This window comes from Pinus tabuliformis, chromosome 2_1 (assembly GCF_031772625.1).
Source record: "Pinus tabuliformis cultivar Carrire ecotype Pingquan chromosome 2_1, CPIR1, whole genome shotgun sequence".
In the NCBI taxonomy this organism is placed as follows: domain Eukaryota; kingdom Viridiplantae; phylum Streptophyta; class Pinopsida; order Pinales; family Pinaceae; genus Pinus; species Pinus tabuliformis.
The window spans coordinates 164,082,326-164,099,792 of record NC_142299.1 but is presented as its reverse complement, the minus strand read 5'-3'; the positions used below and the strand labels follow the sequence as shown (position 1 = coordinate 164,099,792).

General features: G+C 40.4%; 1 protein-coding gene across 1 annotated transcript in view; it reads left to right on the top strand.

Moving 5' to 3' along the window:
* The window catches only part of PDAT (phospholipid:diacylglycerol acyltransferase), a 169,409-nt gene extending 152,250 nt beyond the window's left edge, over positions 1–17,159 (top strand). The window contains exons 5-6 of the mRNA XM_089402352.1: positions 16,006–16,271; positions 16,637–17,159. Coding sequence (XP_089258478.1) covers positions 16,006–16,271; positions 16,637–17,120 — 750 coding nt within the window. The 3' untranslated portion in view covers positions 17,121–17,159. The remainder of the gene's footprint in view (positions 1–16,005; positions 16,272–16,636) is intronic.
* Positions 17,160–17,467: the final 308 nt, after the last annotated feature.

Below are 17,467 nucleotides of genomic sequence, written 5' to 3'. Positions count from 1 at the left end.
CTCTTTGCACCAGTGATGATCAAGTCATCAACATACAACACCAGAATGAGAGGCTCCTCACCCACCACAATGAAGTATAGGTTCGGATCAGCCTCACTCTTTGTGAAACCTAATTGATGCAAGTATGTATCAATCCTCGAGTACCAAGCTCTGGGAGCTTTCTTCAGGCCTGAATGAAGCCATTGAGAAATGCAGTCTTCACATCCATCTGGTGGATCTTCCAACCCATCTCTGCTGCAATCGATACAATGGAGCGAATAGATGTATACCGAGCTACGGGAGCGAAGGTCTCCTCATAGTCAACTCCCTTTACCTGTGAGAACCCTCTCGCCACAAATCGAGCCTTGAACTTCTCAATGCTGCCATCTACAACATGCTTTATCTTGTAGAGCCATTTGGAAGTAACAACAGATTTACCTTCAGGCCTCGACACTACCTCCCAAACATCGTTCTTCATAATAGAAGAATACTCTTCCATCACGGCCTCTCTCCAGACCTGTTGGCTAGCTGCCTCCTCATAACTAGAAGGCTCGGAGTCAACAATGCTTGTTACCAATGCCATGTAACTACAGAACCGCTCAGGTGGTTTACTCTCTCTAACCCGTCTCTTTGGCCCAGCAACTAATGTGGCCTCGCGCAAGGTATCTTGAAGCCACTTGGGCTTCCTCTTCCTTGAGCATACTTCTCCCACCAGAGTGAAAGAATCCTCATCATCATCAGAAGCCTGAACTCCTGAAGGCTTGTCAACTGACCTCATGCCTGAATCTGTGCCTGTAGATGCTGAAGTATCGTGCGAACTGTCCATTAATGGACTACCCTATGAATTGCTCTGCGGACTGCCCTGCATGTTGCCCGATGAACCACGCACCTGACTCTGAGAGCCACTGCTCACTGATGGACTTGACACTGTAATCGATGTACCTCCTGATCCCTGACCACTAGATCCCCATGACTGACTCAACTGCTCCTGAGGGTCTGGTGACTCTGGATACTCTAACTCCTGTGACCTCCTGAAAGCTCTCTCCTCGAACTTCACATCCCGCATGACAACCACTTTCCTCTGTGTAGGAATATAAATCCGATAAGCTTTCGAGGTCTCGCTATAACCCACAAAGATGCCATTGTCTGCAGTGGGCTCTAGCTTGGTCCTATTCTCCTTGGGGACATAGGAATATGTAAGGCACCCAAATATATGAAAGTGCCCAACATTAGGCTTCTTCCTAGAAAAAGCCTCCTCCGGAGTCACATTCCCCAAGGCACGATGTGGACTCTTGTTCTGCAAGTACACAGCAGTGTTGCAGGCCTCTGCCCACAAAAATAAAGGTAACCCCTAATCATCAAGCATGGCTTTGGCAGCCCCTGCAATGGATCTGTTCTTCCTCTTTGCAACCCCATTCTGTTGGGGGTAGCAAGGAACTATGAACTCCCTCCTAATGCCTGCCTCAGCACAAAAATCAACAAACTCACCAAGGGTATACTCCCCTCGATTTTCTGACCTAAGGACCTTGATCTTCCTACCTGTCTGGGTCTCCACAAGAGCTTTGAATTCTTGAAACCGCTTGAAGACCTCACTCTAGGTCTTCAAGAAATAAATCCAAGTCTTCTTGGAGTGGTCATCATTGAATAACACATAGTACTCATAGCCACTCAAGGATGCATGAGACATTTGACCACTCACATCGGTATGAATCAAGTCAAGGATCTCGGTAGCTCTGTTGTCACTGCTGGGAAAAGGGGATCTGGCAAACTTCCCCATAGCACATCCTTTGCATACATCAAGGTGATTAGAACTGAAATCTAGCACACTAGTGGTGATCTCCTGCAATGTACTTAAGGCCCCATGATACATGTGCCCCATCCTGCAGTGCCAAATCTCACACAACTCTGAACTGCTAGATCTGCTGTCGGTCCTATCTTGGGTGCTGCTACTCAATGCCATCAGGGGCTGGAATGAGAACTTGTACACCTTGGCATGGCGCACACCAATCTCTCTAGCTGAAGAAGCTGGAGTTCCCCTAGGATATATAAGCACCTTCCCTCTCCTGAACAACACATCATACCCTCTATCCTCAAGTGCTGAGACAGAGATCAGGTTCTTCTTCATTCCAGGAACATATAGAACATCTCACACTTTCAAGGGAGGTTTGGGTCCCCTATCAAATGTCAATGTCCCCACACCGACTGCTCTAACAATGCTGTCATCACCAAGTACTACCTCCATATCAGTATCACCCTTCGAAAGCTCTGAGAAGTACTCTATGACTCGTGTCATGTGGCGGGAAGCGCCACTGTCAACATACCAAATGCTAGAAGATGCTCTACTAGTAGCGGGGAATGCACACTCCCTCTGAACCTGTATGGCAGGTGATCCTACACAAGCTATGAACCCAAACTCCCAATCAAATCTCTCTGAGAAGCTCTCTATCTCTGCAGAAGCTGCCATGGGTTTGTCTTTCCCTTTCTTGTTCTTCTTCTTCAGACACACAACAGCATAGTGTCCCAACTTTTGACAATTCCAACATTTGACTTTAGAATAGTCCTTCTCCTTGTTCTGCTGCTTGCCTTTACCTTTTTTTTTGCTTCTAATGTTGGAAGCTTGCTTCTTTGCTCTGCCCTTTTTGCCTCTTGCTATATGCCACATTGTCATCCTCCTCCACCTGTTTGGCTGCCCCAAGATGGTTCTTTCTAATCTCATTCTGAATGCAATCATCCCACAACCTCTCCCAATCGGGAAGGTTTTCCTGTGCAACAATGCCATCCACAAAATTCTCCCAAGTCTTGGGAAGACCATTCAAAGCAATCCTCACTAACTCAGTGGGTGCAATGATCTCACCTACGCCTGCCAACTCATCTCTCACTGAAGAGATCTTTGTGAGGTATGCTGTAACACTGTCAGTCTTAGCCATTTAATGGCCTTCGGTTTCTCCTTTAAGACCATTTTTCTACTTTCATTTGAGCTCTGGTAAAGACTGGTCAAGGCTATCCACATCTCATGTGCATAAGTCTTTCTTCTCACATGAGGAATGACATGGTCTTTGATTCCTTCTAGAATCAATCTTTTTTCCTTAAAATTCTCGTTGTTAAACTTTGCCAACTGTACAGGGTCAGCAGGTACTGCTACTGGGTTTTGTGTGGTATTTACCATAATGTCTCAGACTTCTGTTTCCTCAAAGATGCTCTGGATTTTCTCCTTCCACGCGCTGTAGTTGTTCTGCCCATCCAACCTGTCTTCAACTCTCAAACCTAAAGACATGTTTCATTGTCCTACCAAACTAAAATTTTCAAATCTGTGGTAAAGGTTTCTGTTTTTTGTGTAAAAATCAACGTGCTGTAATTTTCACTTTGTTGTCCCAAACTGCACTTTTCAGCCAACCAAGCTTTGATACCATGAAAAAATTTCAACCCCCACTCTGGTTATCAGTTTTCCTTATCACTCCATGCATTTAGTTTTAAATCCAAACATGATAAAAATTCTAAAATCTGGAAATAACAATAATTTTAGGAAAATACAAATTTAGAGATTTCACAACCGCTGAAATTGCAGAAATAAAACACAACAAAATTATGACAGCCACACACTGAAAATAACACACTAATTTTTGGTCAATGTGACCCTGGAAAAACCCTCTACAACTCTTGGGGAAAACTAGTTTGAGAGCTCTTCTTTATTTCTGAAAATGTTTTTACAGAGAAACTAAAATACACAGTAAAAAGTCTAGCAACCACAAATTACAACTTATCTCGATTTTCATGCTTGAACTCCACCTTGAAAATCGTGCCAATTAGCATACAGCCAAAACATAAATTTTTATAGCAATAAAACAACATTAAATGCTGTATGGCCAGCGTAAAAAAAAAGTGCCCAGAACTTGTTGTCCCTCTTCCTCGATTTCTGTGCCTTTCTCCTGCTGTACGATTTTTCCTTGGGATGCATGCCAATAAATGTTGCTGCCCAGATTTGTTGAAATGTCTTCTTGCTGCTCTCCTTCACTTTCTCACTGCTCAAAAATTTTCTCCTTGCTCTCTCTTCTCTTTCTCTCAAATGCTCATGAAAGAATGAATTGATTTTTTCCTCTTCTCTTTTCCTTTTATTCTCTAAATGACCTTTTGGGTTACCCTAAGATCTAATGACTGAGATTCATTTAGATCTAGGGATGAGAATAAATGTGCATTTAATTCTCACTTTTTATTTTTTAACTCACCCACTTAAATAAAGACCCACTTAGCCTTTTATTTCCATAGTCACTTTTTCACTTTCTAATTATTCATTCACTTTAATAAAGTCACCTTTAAATTAGAATGTAACTTTAACACTTAGAAAGTCACTTTTAAATTAGAATGCAACTTTACCACTTATAAAGTCACTTTTAAATTAAATTGACTTTACCACTTATAAAGTCACTTTAGGAGAAAAGTAAAAAATAAATTTGGACACTTTTCCCTAGGCCAAAGATCAAAGCCTTAGGGAACCACTTGCCCTCTGGTAACCAAATTTTAACACATACTTGATGCTTCACGACTTCTTCGAATGATGAAGGCTCATTTTGAATGATAGTGCTCATGGCGGTCGAATATCCTTGATACCTATTCGGTTTCTTGCTTTCATAGAAAGTCCCTCTTGGTGCAATGTGTCTTTCGGCATCTTCGAGAGTCTCCCTAAGCCATAAGGGTCTCATTTTGGAGGAGGAGGGCTCATGACAAGGAGGCTCAATAGGATCCACAGGTTCATCAACATCAGGCATCGTTTCGTATTCTTTTGCACCTTGATTTCCAGTGTCAGCTTCTTTTTCCTTCCTTAGAGTAGGAAGGTTGTTGATCTTCCTGAAGGCCATATCTTCGTCGAAGGTGACATCATGACTTATCTCAACTTCCTTTTGACTAGCCACATAAATTCTATATCCCTTAGAATTTTCACTATAGTCCACAAATATTCCTTTTTCCCAGATGCACCCAATTTGCTTCTTTTCTCTTTCGGCAATTGAATATATATGACTTCCAAAAATTCTAAAATGAGAGACATCGGGTTTCTTACCAGTGAACATTTCTTCGGGATTCTTGGAGTCCAATGCTTGACGAGGGCATTGATTTTGAACATACACGGTGGTATTTGCAGCTTCAACCCATAGGAACTTTGGAAGGCCTTGATCATGAAGCATGGCACGAACTGCTTCTACAATAGAGTGGTTCTTCCTTTTAGCCGCACCATTCTGCTCAGGAGTGTATGGTGTTGTAGTTTCCCTCTTAATGCTAGCTTCTCTGCAATAATCTTTGAATTCATTGGATTCATACTCGGTCCCATTATCAGTCCTCAATATCTTGATTTTCTTCTCGGTTTGGTTTTCGATCAAGGCTTTGAAGTGTCAGAACCAAGTGAACACTTCATCCTTCTTCTTCAAGAAGTAGATCCAAGTCTTGCGAAAATAATCATTCATAAAGGTGAGATGATATAAGTATCCTCCCAAAGAGTTTATGGGCATCATACCAGATATGTCGGAGTGGATCAATTGCAATATATCTGTGGTCTTGCTATTACTTGAGGGGAATGGTCCCCTTGTAAGTTTTCCTTTGGCATATCCCAGGACCCAGACATACACCTTCATGCTCTTCTTTGAACTCGAGCATACCTATCACCATCTGTCTCACATCGGGTAGGGCCTTATAATGAAGATGGGAAATCCTTTGGTGCCATAGTTCAGATTGTAGAGATGTGTCGCAAGACATGGCTCCCAATGGACTTCCTCCAACTTGATACAAAGTGTCAACCTTGAACCCAAGAGTAAAAGCATCTTTAAAATTTCTTTTCCAAACATGTACCTTTCCATCGATGAATGCCACCTTGAATCCTTTGTCCTCCATGGCTGAAATGGACACCAGGTTCTTCTTGAGATCAGGTACATATATTACTTCTTGCAAATGAATAGTGTTACCTTGATTCAATTGAAGTGTAACATTCCCTACTCCCTTCATGGGATAGGTGGCATCGTCTCCAAAGATGATCTCCAAGTTTGTCTCCTTTCCTATCAGATTAGAGAGGGCTTCCTTGTATCCAGTGAAGTGCCTTGAGGCACCACTATCAATCAACTAATTTCCCAAAGTGTCCAGAGGAGAGGCAGTGGGGAGGGCCGATATAAGATAGTACTCTTTTTGCTTATTGTTAACAACATTTGATTCTTCATACCTTGAGTTCCTTGACTTCTTGGGAGATCGACCATTTCCTTGATGTCCCGCATTCCTTTTTCCTTTGCCATTGGACCTACCATTCCTTTGATCGTTGTTGTTGAAGTTGCCCCTGGAATGATTGTGATCATCATCATGTGATGTGTCCCTTCTATTTGGACACTCCCTTGCATAGTGCCCAAACTTATTGCAAACAAAGCACCTGCCCTTCCTTCCTACTTTAGATCTAGGCTTTCCATGGAAATGACCTTTAGACCTTGCATTATTTCTCCTTTTGGCATGAGCGGAGAATGCAGTGGGGTTGCTTCTATTAGAAGGCATTTCTTGCTCCACCATTCTTGTTTCTTCTTGAATGCATCTCGACATCAATTCTTCAAACCTTGGAATTCGATCATTGTTGAGGATGGTGTTTCTAAATACATACCACTTAGGTGGGAGTCCTCCAAGTGTGGTGAGAGTAAGTTCCCTGTCAAGAATGACTTCTCTAATCAAGAGTAGATCATTCTTGATCTCAGTAATCCTCAAGAAATAGGATTGAATATCCTCGTCCTTGCCCTTCTTAATATCCTTCAACTTATTCTTGAGAAATAGAATTTGATTAGCATTACTAACCTTGAACATGCCGACCAACCTGTCGTAGATCTCCTTGGAGGTCTTCAATTCGGAGATGTAGGCCACCAGATGCTTATCATTGGAATCCCTGATAATCTTCTTTGCTTTAATTTCAACCCTATTGTACTTGGTCTTCACAACAACCAGTGCATTTGAAGGAGGTTCAGGGATTTTACCCTGCACATAGTCCATCACTTCTTTTTCTTCCAAGGTCAAATCAAGGGACATCTTACATCAATGATAGTCAGATTTATCATGGAGCTTGTCTTCAGCCAGGAAGTAGGATGAGGAACCCATTGAACCTTTTGTCCTTGTCCAATTGTCTTTGGTGATTGCTCTTTCACTCCTGCTTGGGCTTTGTCTTCACCTCGGCTCTAATACCATGTTAATTTTAGACAACAATGGTATGTTCTATGCTTTAGAGAAATTTTACTTCAATTTCTTTACTAGCCCAGTATCAATGTGCAGATTAGCAATCACATCAACGTGATAGTAAAATGCAGATGGAACGTAAACATAAACAGTAGAAGACAAGCGGATAGAAGATGTGGCACTAGCTATGGCCAAAGCCCAATGTGGGGAAACCCTTGATCAAATCTTCTTTTAGTCTTCAATAGTTCAACAAAGAGAGATAGTACAATTTACAAATCTGATAAGTTATAATAGCAGCAAAAGAGCCCTAACCATAAAAGTCAACGTTGGCCAACAGGGCAGATTTGAACCTCAGCTAATCGGTCAACTTCAGTCAACTTTGGCCTCCAAGCAACAAGATAAAACAACCCTTAAAACAGTCAAATTTAGCCCAGTGGAAGTCTGGTCAAACAGCCCACTTGCGGTCAGCCCTAGCTGTAGTCAACAGTTAACGTTTAGCCTCGATTTCTATGCCCAGAAATGCGACCTTCCCAAACAGAGATAGCCCTCACAAAAACGCAATCAAAGGAGGTCAACACATGCTAGTCAATGCTTGGTCAAACTGTCCAGAAATTTGGTTTCCTGAAATTTCGGCCTCTTGAAATTTTGCTTTCTTGAAATTTCGGCCTCCTGAAATTTTGGATGTGTGGAGAGAGAGAGAGAGAGAAGTGTGTCCAAATGAGGCTAAGTCACCTTCTATTTATATGCAATGTTGAGGATGAATAGACGTGACTGTTGGGCTTCTGAGCCTACATAAGTTTGTTGGCCGACCTTGACAATTTGACCATAATCAAAATAAATTCATAACGTCATTTATACATGTCAGAATCAGATGATCTTTAGATCAATCCTACACCTCTCGGAGAGAGGAATCTAAGAAAACTATCAGCTGTCATAAATAAGATGACCCATGTGGAGTTTGTTCCTAGTTGCTAATTTTAACACATCCTTCGCATTCAGCTACAAAAGTAAGAATGTCATGCTTCATGCCGGTCCAAAAGAAAGAGCGACGTGCATGTGCATAAGTATTATGAAAGCTTGAATGTCCAGCAATGGGAGAGGAGTGCAACTCTTCCAAGATGTAGGGTTTGAGGGTGGAGGTTGGGGCCAACACCACCCTATCCTTATAGTGAAGAACCTCATCCTTCCAAGAGTAATCCTCTAAGGAATTAGGATCTGCTTGTAATTTGTTAATGAGCTGGGACAGATAAGGGTGGGAGAACCATTCATGACGGGCTTCTTCAATCCAATCTAGTATGGGTAGAGAGAGGGATAACAAGGTGCCCTCGTCCTCAAACTGGCGTGATAAGGCATCAACCACTACATTGTCACACCCCTTCTTATAAATTATCTCATAATCATATCCCAGAATTTTTGCAAGCCATTTATTTTGCTGTGGCGACGATAGACGCTGCTCTAGAAAATATTTTAGGCTATGATGGTCAGTGCGGATTTAGAAACGACGCCCCAATAAGTATGGTCGTCAAGTGTCTATTGCATGTAAGATGGCCATCATTTCTTTCTCATATGTAGATTGACCCAAATATTTGCCACTAAGTTGTTGACTGGTGAAAGCTAATGGTCAACCTTCCTACATTAATACAATGCCAATGCTCGTACCTGAAGCATCACATTCAAACACAAAAGACTTGGTGAAGTCTAGTAAGGCCAATACTTGAGTCGGGCACATGACCCGTTTGAGAGCCAAGAAGGCCTGCTGTCGCTGAGCTATGTCAGTCCAGAGAAATGAATTTTTCTTGAGAAGATTAGTGAGGGGTCTGGCAAAGTGTCCATAATTGCGGGCAATTTGCGATAGTAGCCCATCAGACCCAAGAATCCCCACAAACTCTTCAATTTTTTTGGTTGGGGCATTAATTAGCATCTAAATTTCATTGTTATCTTGAATATTAAATCGTTGAAATTTAAGTGCTTAGGCTTTTATTACTTGTATGCTTTAGCTAAATTTTGTGATTATTGATTTTAATGCTTGATATTTATTGAGATCGCTCACTGTTTAAAAGGGAAATTAACTCTAAAATTGGATTTATTTACTTGAATTATTGGATATTTCTTGAATAATTAAGAAATTTTCAAGTAATTGTGATCAACATTTTTATTGAATACTCTATTGTGGACTTGTGGAAAATTGTATATCTTTCTATTGAATATTTTGAACATCTGCATAATTGGTATTGAGAAATCATTGGCATTATCTTAGAGAAATCCAAAGGAGATTGTTGATCTTGAAGAATCGTCATTTAGATTGGGTAAATAATTTAATTCTCTAATTCTCTTGACATTAATATCATTGGTTTATGGTTATCTTGGCATATCAGTGATCCTTCTTTAAGAAGCATTATTTACTTGAACGATTACATCTTTGGCATCTTTGTATCCTATTTGCATTCGTCTTGTGTAGGATTTTATTCATTAAGTACTCTTATCATAAATTTAATCAATACTAAGTACTTGAGCCTTAAACGACCTTGCCTCAAGACTACTCACTCATGCCCTTGCTAATTGCATCTTGCATCCCTTTTCATCATACTAACATTTTCATCCAAGCAACAGTTATCCATCCAGTGCTTGTCATAAATTTACTCAGCAAGATAGTTGACTCCACAAGGCACTGGTATCAATCGTCTAAATCTAATCTGATCCTTTAAAATCTTGCTTAATCTAAAACGAGTATTTGGTCACCTAACTGTGTCTCCCGGATTGGTTGGTTCCCAACTAGTCCTTCTTCATTACATTTTTGTAGGGTCTACCCCCTTAGTTTGCTGTTGGGAGACAACTTAAACGAAGAGATTGGGATTAGGGTGACAGCCCCCAATCTGAGTCGTTGTCGCAGTGCTTAGACATTTTGTGCGACAACAGAGAGAATTTAAATTCTCTCAAAATAATTTTTGACTCAAATTTAATTAATTTTTTGGCTAATTATTTTATTTCTATTTTTCCAGGAAAATTAATTAAAAGATGGAAGAGGGAAATAAATATTTTTCCACCCTCTAAGTGTATCTATAATAAAATAATTGAGTCATGGTGTCTAAATATGAGTAACCATGAACTAAATTTTTCCTAGACACACTTTTACATCAAATATTACAACATCAACCCTTAGAAGGGGAAATACGCATTTGACATAGACCCTCAAGACTCAACCACATTCTATGACAAGACACATGATCTAGTATGAAAAATACGTAGATTCGATAAACACTAGGACTCACCTAAGACCTGGTCAATGAGTTCCACCCTAACTTTGGGGTATATCTGGGAGAAAAAATCTGCCAATTATCCGTATTTAGAAACACACATAATTTGGTGAGGTTAAATAACTCCCTAAGATGAAACCCTTTGAGAAGAATCATAGGCTTACCTAGGTTTTATTACATGGCTTAATAGTCATACTAGAATCATTTACAATAAATTTGTAGAATTTGGATTACAATGCTAAACCTGATGCTGGATGATGACATTGATCTTTGAAAAATTTTGTTTATTGCTTTGTACTCTACTTCTTGGAACTGTTGACACAAGTGTGGTCAACACAGTCAAAACCCTTTCTTTTCGCCAAATCCTTGCACTAATCCATGCCCAAATGTGCCCAATAAAAGCACACAGAAACACCCAATTACATAATGAAAAATCATACCTTAAGAGTTGGAAGGCCCACCTTCAAACATAAGAACATGAAAGATGAGCAAGGGCACATAATGGCTGGCTTAGGTGGCAGAGAATAGTAGCACATTGAGCTATCAAGTGGTTGCAAGGGGTTGTTGGATACAGACTGAAAATGAATCTAGGAAAAAATATCTCCTATACGGGTCAGCCAATGGTGGTGGGTAACAAGGCCTAACAAGGTCTTTGTGCCCAGTGTTTTTCCTCATTAGGTTCGATATCCATGAGTGGTTGTAGATGTACTTTGTGATACACTTGGCATGCTCTACAATGTTCTTTACCCACACCATTTTTCCTATATCCTCAAGCATGAGTTCTATGTAATGTGTAGCACATGGGGTGCAAAATATGGTCCTATATTTTGACTCTAGCATCTTTCTAGCAAAAACATAGTTTGAAGCATTATTTGTGATGACCTGCACAATAATCTGCTCCCCACTGTCCTAACCATCTCATCCAAGAGCTCAAATAATAGGTTGGTATCTTTCATTCTATCAAATGCATCAACCGATTTAAAAACATGGTTCCTTGAGGGCAAGAGACCAGGAAATTTATGATAGTGTGGGTTTTCCATCAATCCATCCATCCGACATGATGGAACAACGCGTTTTGGCCCATGACTCTTTAAACTCAATCAAATATTCTCCAATGGACAAACTTTCTCTTTGCAAAAGAGCTCCCCTCAAATCATGCATACTAGGGCCTTTAAATCCATTTCCTACAGATATAGCGGAGTCCCACGTAGCTTGGTAATAAGGTGAGCAGGTAACATTAAAGGGGATATCTGCATCATATCAACATATGGAAATGTATTGAAAATCGTCTTCTTTGCTTTACTTTTTCCAATGGGTATCTAAGGTGGGTTGAGTTAGACTTGGTTGGGAGGTATTGGCATTAACAGAGGAAGAGGTGGAGGAAGGTATGGAATAACTCTTAATGTTCATCCTCTTTTTACCTTTAGCTTGAATTTGAGACCCAAGAGGGGGAGGAACATAACGGAAGGGGGCATGGAGATTGGTGGAAGGGCTAGAAGAAGAGACTTCAAGGTCAAAATCATCAAACCCACTTGTGTCTCTCCTAGCCATAAGTTTTCAAAGTTCCTTCTTCCTTGCAATTTCTACTTTTATAGCCTTTTCCTCCTCAAACTTCTCAAGCTTTTCAAGGTATTCTACCCTAATAAGTTGGCCCTATCACTTTATTTGGTGTGTGACAAGGTGTTACTTGGCCTTTTATTCCAGCCAAGTGTTGTGTCAAACTATAAATAACAATCCCCCCACCATTGGGTGCTTGCAATATATAATGTCCCAAACTAGGAAAAATAGTGATATGCAAAGAAAACAATAAAAACAACACCATAAAATTGAAACATTCAGTGCACACCCATAGAAACTTCAAAAATAACCAATAGTTGAGCTATTTTATTATGATCTGGGAGAAAAGTCCAATAATGTGGAAGAGGTGCACCTGGGTTTGCCTTAATGGCAAGCGTGATCAAGCCTAGGTGATAATATGTCAAGCCCAGATGCAGAAACAACTACTATAATGATGCCCTGTGCTACCCTTATGAAACTATGTTGTATGCTACAAAGATGCTGTTGGAAACCCCACCTATGGTGCTTAGAAAATTCTACCAAATTAACCCCACACTCCTCAAGCAAAACCCATCAAAACCCAGAAAGGGTTTGGCTTGGTTTTGACCTTAGAAATTCGGCCTCCCAAGAGCCATGTCCTCCTCCAACTACTAAAAAGTACGGCCTACCTGTAACTCCAGAATAAGCCCCCCAAAACACACCGAAATGGTTGAGATAATCTTCTCTGAACTTCCCCTTATCTCTCCCGGCCAATACTCACTCCACAAGCTGACCCACGAATTGCCACGTGTGCCTAGTGAGGCACTCCTGTGCTGCCTCTGAGTGCTGTCAATCACGTTGCTTTAAATAGCAATCTCCAGTTCCCAAATTCCTCCCAAAGGCTAGTGTTCCCCTGTACTTCCTTCGCCAAAACTCCTCCAGCAATTGCTCCCCAGAAGGTCCCTGAAATAGCTACTGCGTCCTCCTGGAGTACACACTCGCTGAATGATAGCTGAGTTGAATCCTTTGAATATCGACTTGCAATCTCCCGGAATGATAGAAAGAAGCCTCACTAGGGTGGCACTCGTGGTCCACCGAAGAGGGTGAGTTCTTCGCTTTGAGAGCTCATGCTAAACAGTGAGTGACTCGACTAAGCAGCTCGAGCAACTAAGGTTGAGATCAATATGTCAAAAGATACCAAATGAGGCTGAGCCTCCTCTATTTATAACTCGTGAGCCTCTTTTCCCATGTGGGCCCCCTCCCACCAGCAATTCCACCCTCTCTCTCTAGCCATTCAAACTTCCCTCTAAGTGGTGCATATTTCCTCATGTGGGTGGCCCCCATGCTTGGCCAACAAGACATTTTGGCCTCCATTTTCCTTCATGTCTCTCTCCAAAAGTCACATGGGTCCCATGCTTCCAAAATTGTCAAAATTGTAGAATAGATAAACCTGTCACAATTTTATTTAGGAAGGGACATTACACAATATTTGCACAACATTTTTCCATTAGCGATATCACAATGAACCCATGCAATATCTTTGGATTTTGCGGCCATGGTGGATGATGAAATTTCATATTTAAATTTAAAGAGATCTATGAGTAGAAAAGAAAAATGCATCTAAGTAAAATGCAAAACCTAAGATAAATTTCAAAACAAAAAACAAGACAGATTTAGCCTAGAAACTGTTAGATTTCCATAAAACCTAGTAACTGATTTATGATTCTTTAAGCATGCAACCAGAAATATAACTAAACTGTTGTTCTTAAACTTAAATCACAAACACTACTAAGTTTCTGACCATAGCATGCACAATGAAAGTAAATAAAACTGAAGACAAACACATGCAACACATAAGACATCGGATATACCTACGAAAACCCAATTCTGGAGAAAACTTGAAATCTGTGTTTTTTTATTAGCTTCAGCAAATCTTTCTTGGGAAATATTTACATCAAAGGAACACTTCCCTTTTACAACAAAAGCCCCTCTAAACAGCTCCCAAACAAATCTGACTCATCCCCACAAGTGGCTCGGGTTGTATGCATTGATTGGTTGTACGACTACACCATATGGCCCTCTCTACGCCTTCTGTGTGCTGGAGATGAGTCAGCCTGGAGCTAAGTTGAGGTAAAGGCCATGCAACCCTCTTTTTCTCTCTCTTGGTCGCTGAACTGACTACTGAACTGCTGAAACCCTTCTCTTCCTTGAGCGGAGCTAACACACACACACACTTTATGCCAATTGATCTAACCACTTTTGTGCCCTGTTCCTCCTAGTAAGTCGACTCGGCCCCACCATGATCATCAATTGCTGAGATTGGCTCATGATGAAGGGCTGATATCTAATCACTTGTTGGCTTTAGGCTTTTTAATTTTTCCTAAGTCCAACATTAGGAAATAGTAAATTAAATTTACTAATCTGCTAAGTGGCTATCGTGTGGGTCCCTCTGCAAGCCTTGGCACCTAGGCAAGCAAAACCCTTGCTGCTCTACTCCAATCAACACAAACAGGATCTGTTTTTCACTTGAAATACGGGAAAAATTAAAAATAGAAACAACAGTCAAATCTGAAAAATTTCAAGAGATAAATCATACGTGGGAATGAAAACCAGCTGCTAAAGCCTCCTCCCAAAGATTCCAACTCCACTAGACAGCTCCGAACCAGCTCCAAGATGACAAAGAACTTCCAAACTTACTGTTGTTTCTCCAAAACTCAACACCATTACAAAAATGTCTAAGCTCTCATTTGCTCGCAAACACTAGAAATTATTAGATTTGTGAGGCAAATATGAGCTTAGGGGTGCTTTTATAAGCTTAGGGGGGAAGATTTAGGAGGGAACCTGTTCATGGTTTGCAAAAAATCCATCTCAAAGACCACCTGTGGGCCTCATGTCATCATGTGCATGTTGAGCTAACCAGGCTAGTTTTTTACAAACCCAGTAGATTAGGTACCAAACCGGCCGGTTTGGTACCTAAACTGTCATTGGATAGGATTTTTGTGCTGGTTAGGAATTCAAGATGACAAAGATCTCCAAACTTGCTGCTGTTGCTCCAAAACTCAATGCTGTTATAGAACTGTCCAATCTATCATACTTCTGCCTCTGTTTTTCCTCTCCTCAATGCTATCCGTTGAATTTGTCTTTATTTTCCAAGTGCATATGGTGCTTGTCCTCTTCTCCACTAAGCTTGGTGCATCTTAGTTAATAAGAGGACAACATGTTGCAACTTGAGGATAAGATATTGGACAAAGCATCAAGTCAAATATTGTTGCTAACAAGAGACTACTGTACCAAATATTCATTAAATCATTCTGTTGTATCCTTCCTATTCCTGTGGATTTTCATCTTGTTATTCTGTAGCTATACTCGCTGATAAATTTATTTACTTTATCTCTTATGATGATGGCATTCATATGCACTCAAGCTATAGCCATTTGTATCAACTTTTCCCTAAGTTGATATCAACGTTGGGAAGTGCAACACTTGAAAATTTTGTGGAGTTTGAAACTGCACAATGGCAACTAATGAGAACATCTATGACAAAATAGTTCTCCCCAAAACCAAGTACAATGTCAATGACTCAATACACATCAACATCGCAGAAAGAATTGCCTTTAAAAACGTTTTAAATGAGGATTTTCGGTAATTGAAATTAAAGAAAATGAAACCTTGAATGTATACGTTAGGCTGTAGCCTGCAAGAAGCATGCTATTACTGTCATGTCTTGGGAATGAAATTATGAAAGGTACCTGTAAACATTTATCAGTCTTTAGTATCTACCCCGGGATTCCTGTGAGCTTCCTTCTCAGTATTTTCAAATTGTCTGAAATGACTGATATTTCTTGTCATGGTGATATGATTATTGTATGGTGTTTATGATCTGCAGTTCGAATGCAAAATAATAATGGAAATTGTCTTTCACCCCTCCTTCCTTCGTAAGACACCCAAGGAGAAATCTTTAGATAGTGTGCAGTTATGGTTAAATGTCAGATCTGTTTTCTTACAGGAGGAATAGTGTTTATGAAGCCTCTCTTACCTTGTTTTCCTTTTATAGGTAGCTTCGAAAAGTAATAACCTTGCCCAACATAACGTACCTTGTGGAGAAGTTTGGACAGAATATCATGAGATGAGCTGGGAGACTCTGCAAGCAGTTGCTGACCATAAAGTATACATGGCAGGAACTATTCTTGATTTACTTCGGTTTGTTGCACCAAATATGATGCAACGTGGGGATGCCCATTTTTCTTATGGGATTGCTGACAACTTGGACGACCCAAAATATAGGCATTACAAATACTGGTCAAATCCACTTGAAACAGTGTGAGTGATGTTATGCACCTTGATATTCCATGATGAGTGTGATTAAGTTGAAGAAATATTCCATATCTGTTCCTCTCATGATTTCCTGTTTCAATTTTGTCAATGATCTGACTTGCACTTAATATTTTCTGAAGCCTAAATATAGCATGTTTAATCCTAAAAAGCTGGTCCATTTGCCTGCAGTATTATTTTGTAACTAACTGGATCGCCGGAAACTATGTTTCTAACAACTATAATGTCGCTGGATTTGCAGATCATGTGCAAGACTGTTTTTGGGAATACATAGTATATTTGTAGAGAATCACAATGGGGATGAATTCCAACTATTGGATTGCTAATTAAATTTTGTCTAAATATATGTGCAGATTGCCAGATGCCCCAGATATGGAAATATTTTGCTTGTATGGAGTAGGCATTCCAACTGAAAGATCTTATGTTTACAGATTGTCTCCTTCTTCTGACATGTGTTACATACCTTTTAGAATAGACATTTCAGCTGACGGGAACTCAAATCACTGTCTGAAAGGAGGCGTACACTTTGTTGATGGGGATGAAAGTGTGCCAGCTTTGAGTGCCGGATTCATGTGTGCAAAGGGCTGGAATGGGAAAACAAGGTTTAATCCTTCGGGTATGGAAACCTTCATCAGAGAATATTATCATGCTCCTCCTGCCAATCTTCTTGAAGGTCGTGGCATACAAAGTAGTTCTCATATTGACATTATGGGAAATGCTGCTCTGATAGAGGACATCATGAGGGTTGCAGCAGGTGCAACAGGGAGTGAGATAGGTGGTAATCGAGTGTACTCTGATATTCTGAAATGGTCTGAGCGGATAAATTTGCATCTTTAATATAACACCATTTTAAATAAAACTTGCATATGGTCTCTATCAATTTCTTGGTTCGGAATGAAGTAACCGGAAACACACCCAGTTAGTGTGTAATCTGTTGGGTTCATTTCCAAGAGGGTGGAGGGGAAGACCAGCTATTATCTTTTTTGACAGAGGTTTGCAGGGGGAGGGGCTGTTTTGTTATTTCATCGTCCAGGAGCACTGCAAATTTCAGGAATCAAACTATTTAACAGAAATACCTCTTATGCGGATAATATTTCTTTCAATGAAACCTACTGTGATTTGCATTTCCCTGCGCTAGCCAACCAATGTGAGCTATAGTTCCTAAAGTATTTCCATGTCTGAAG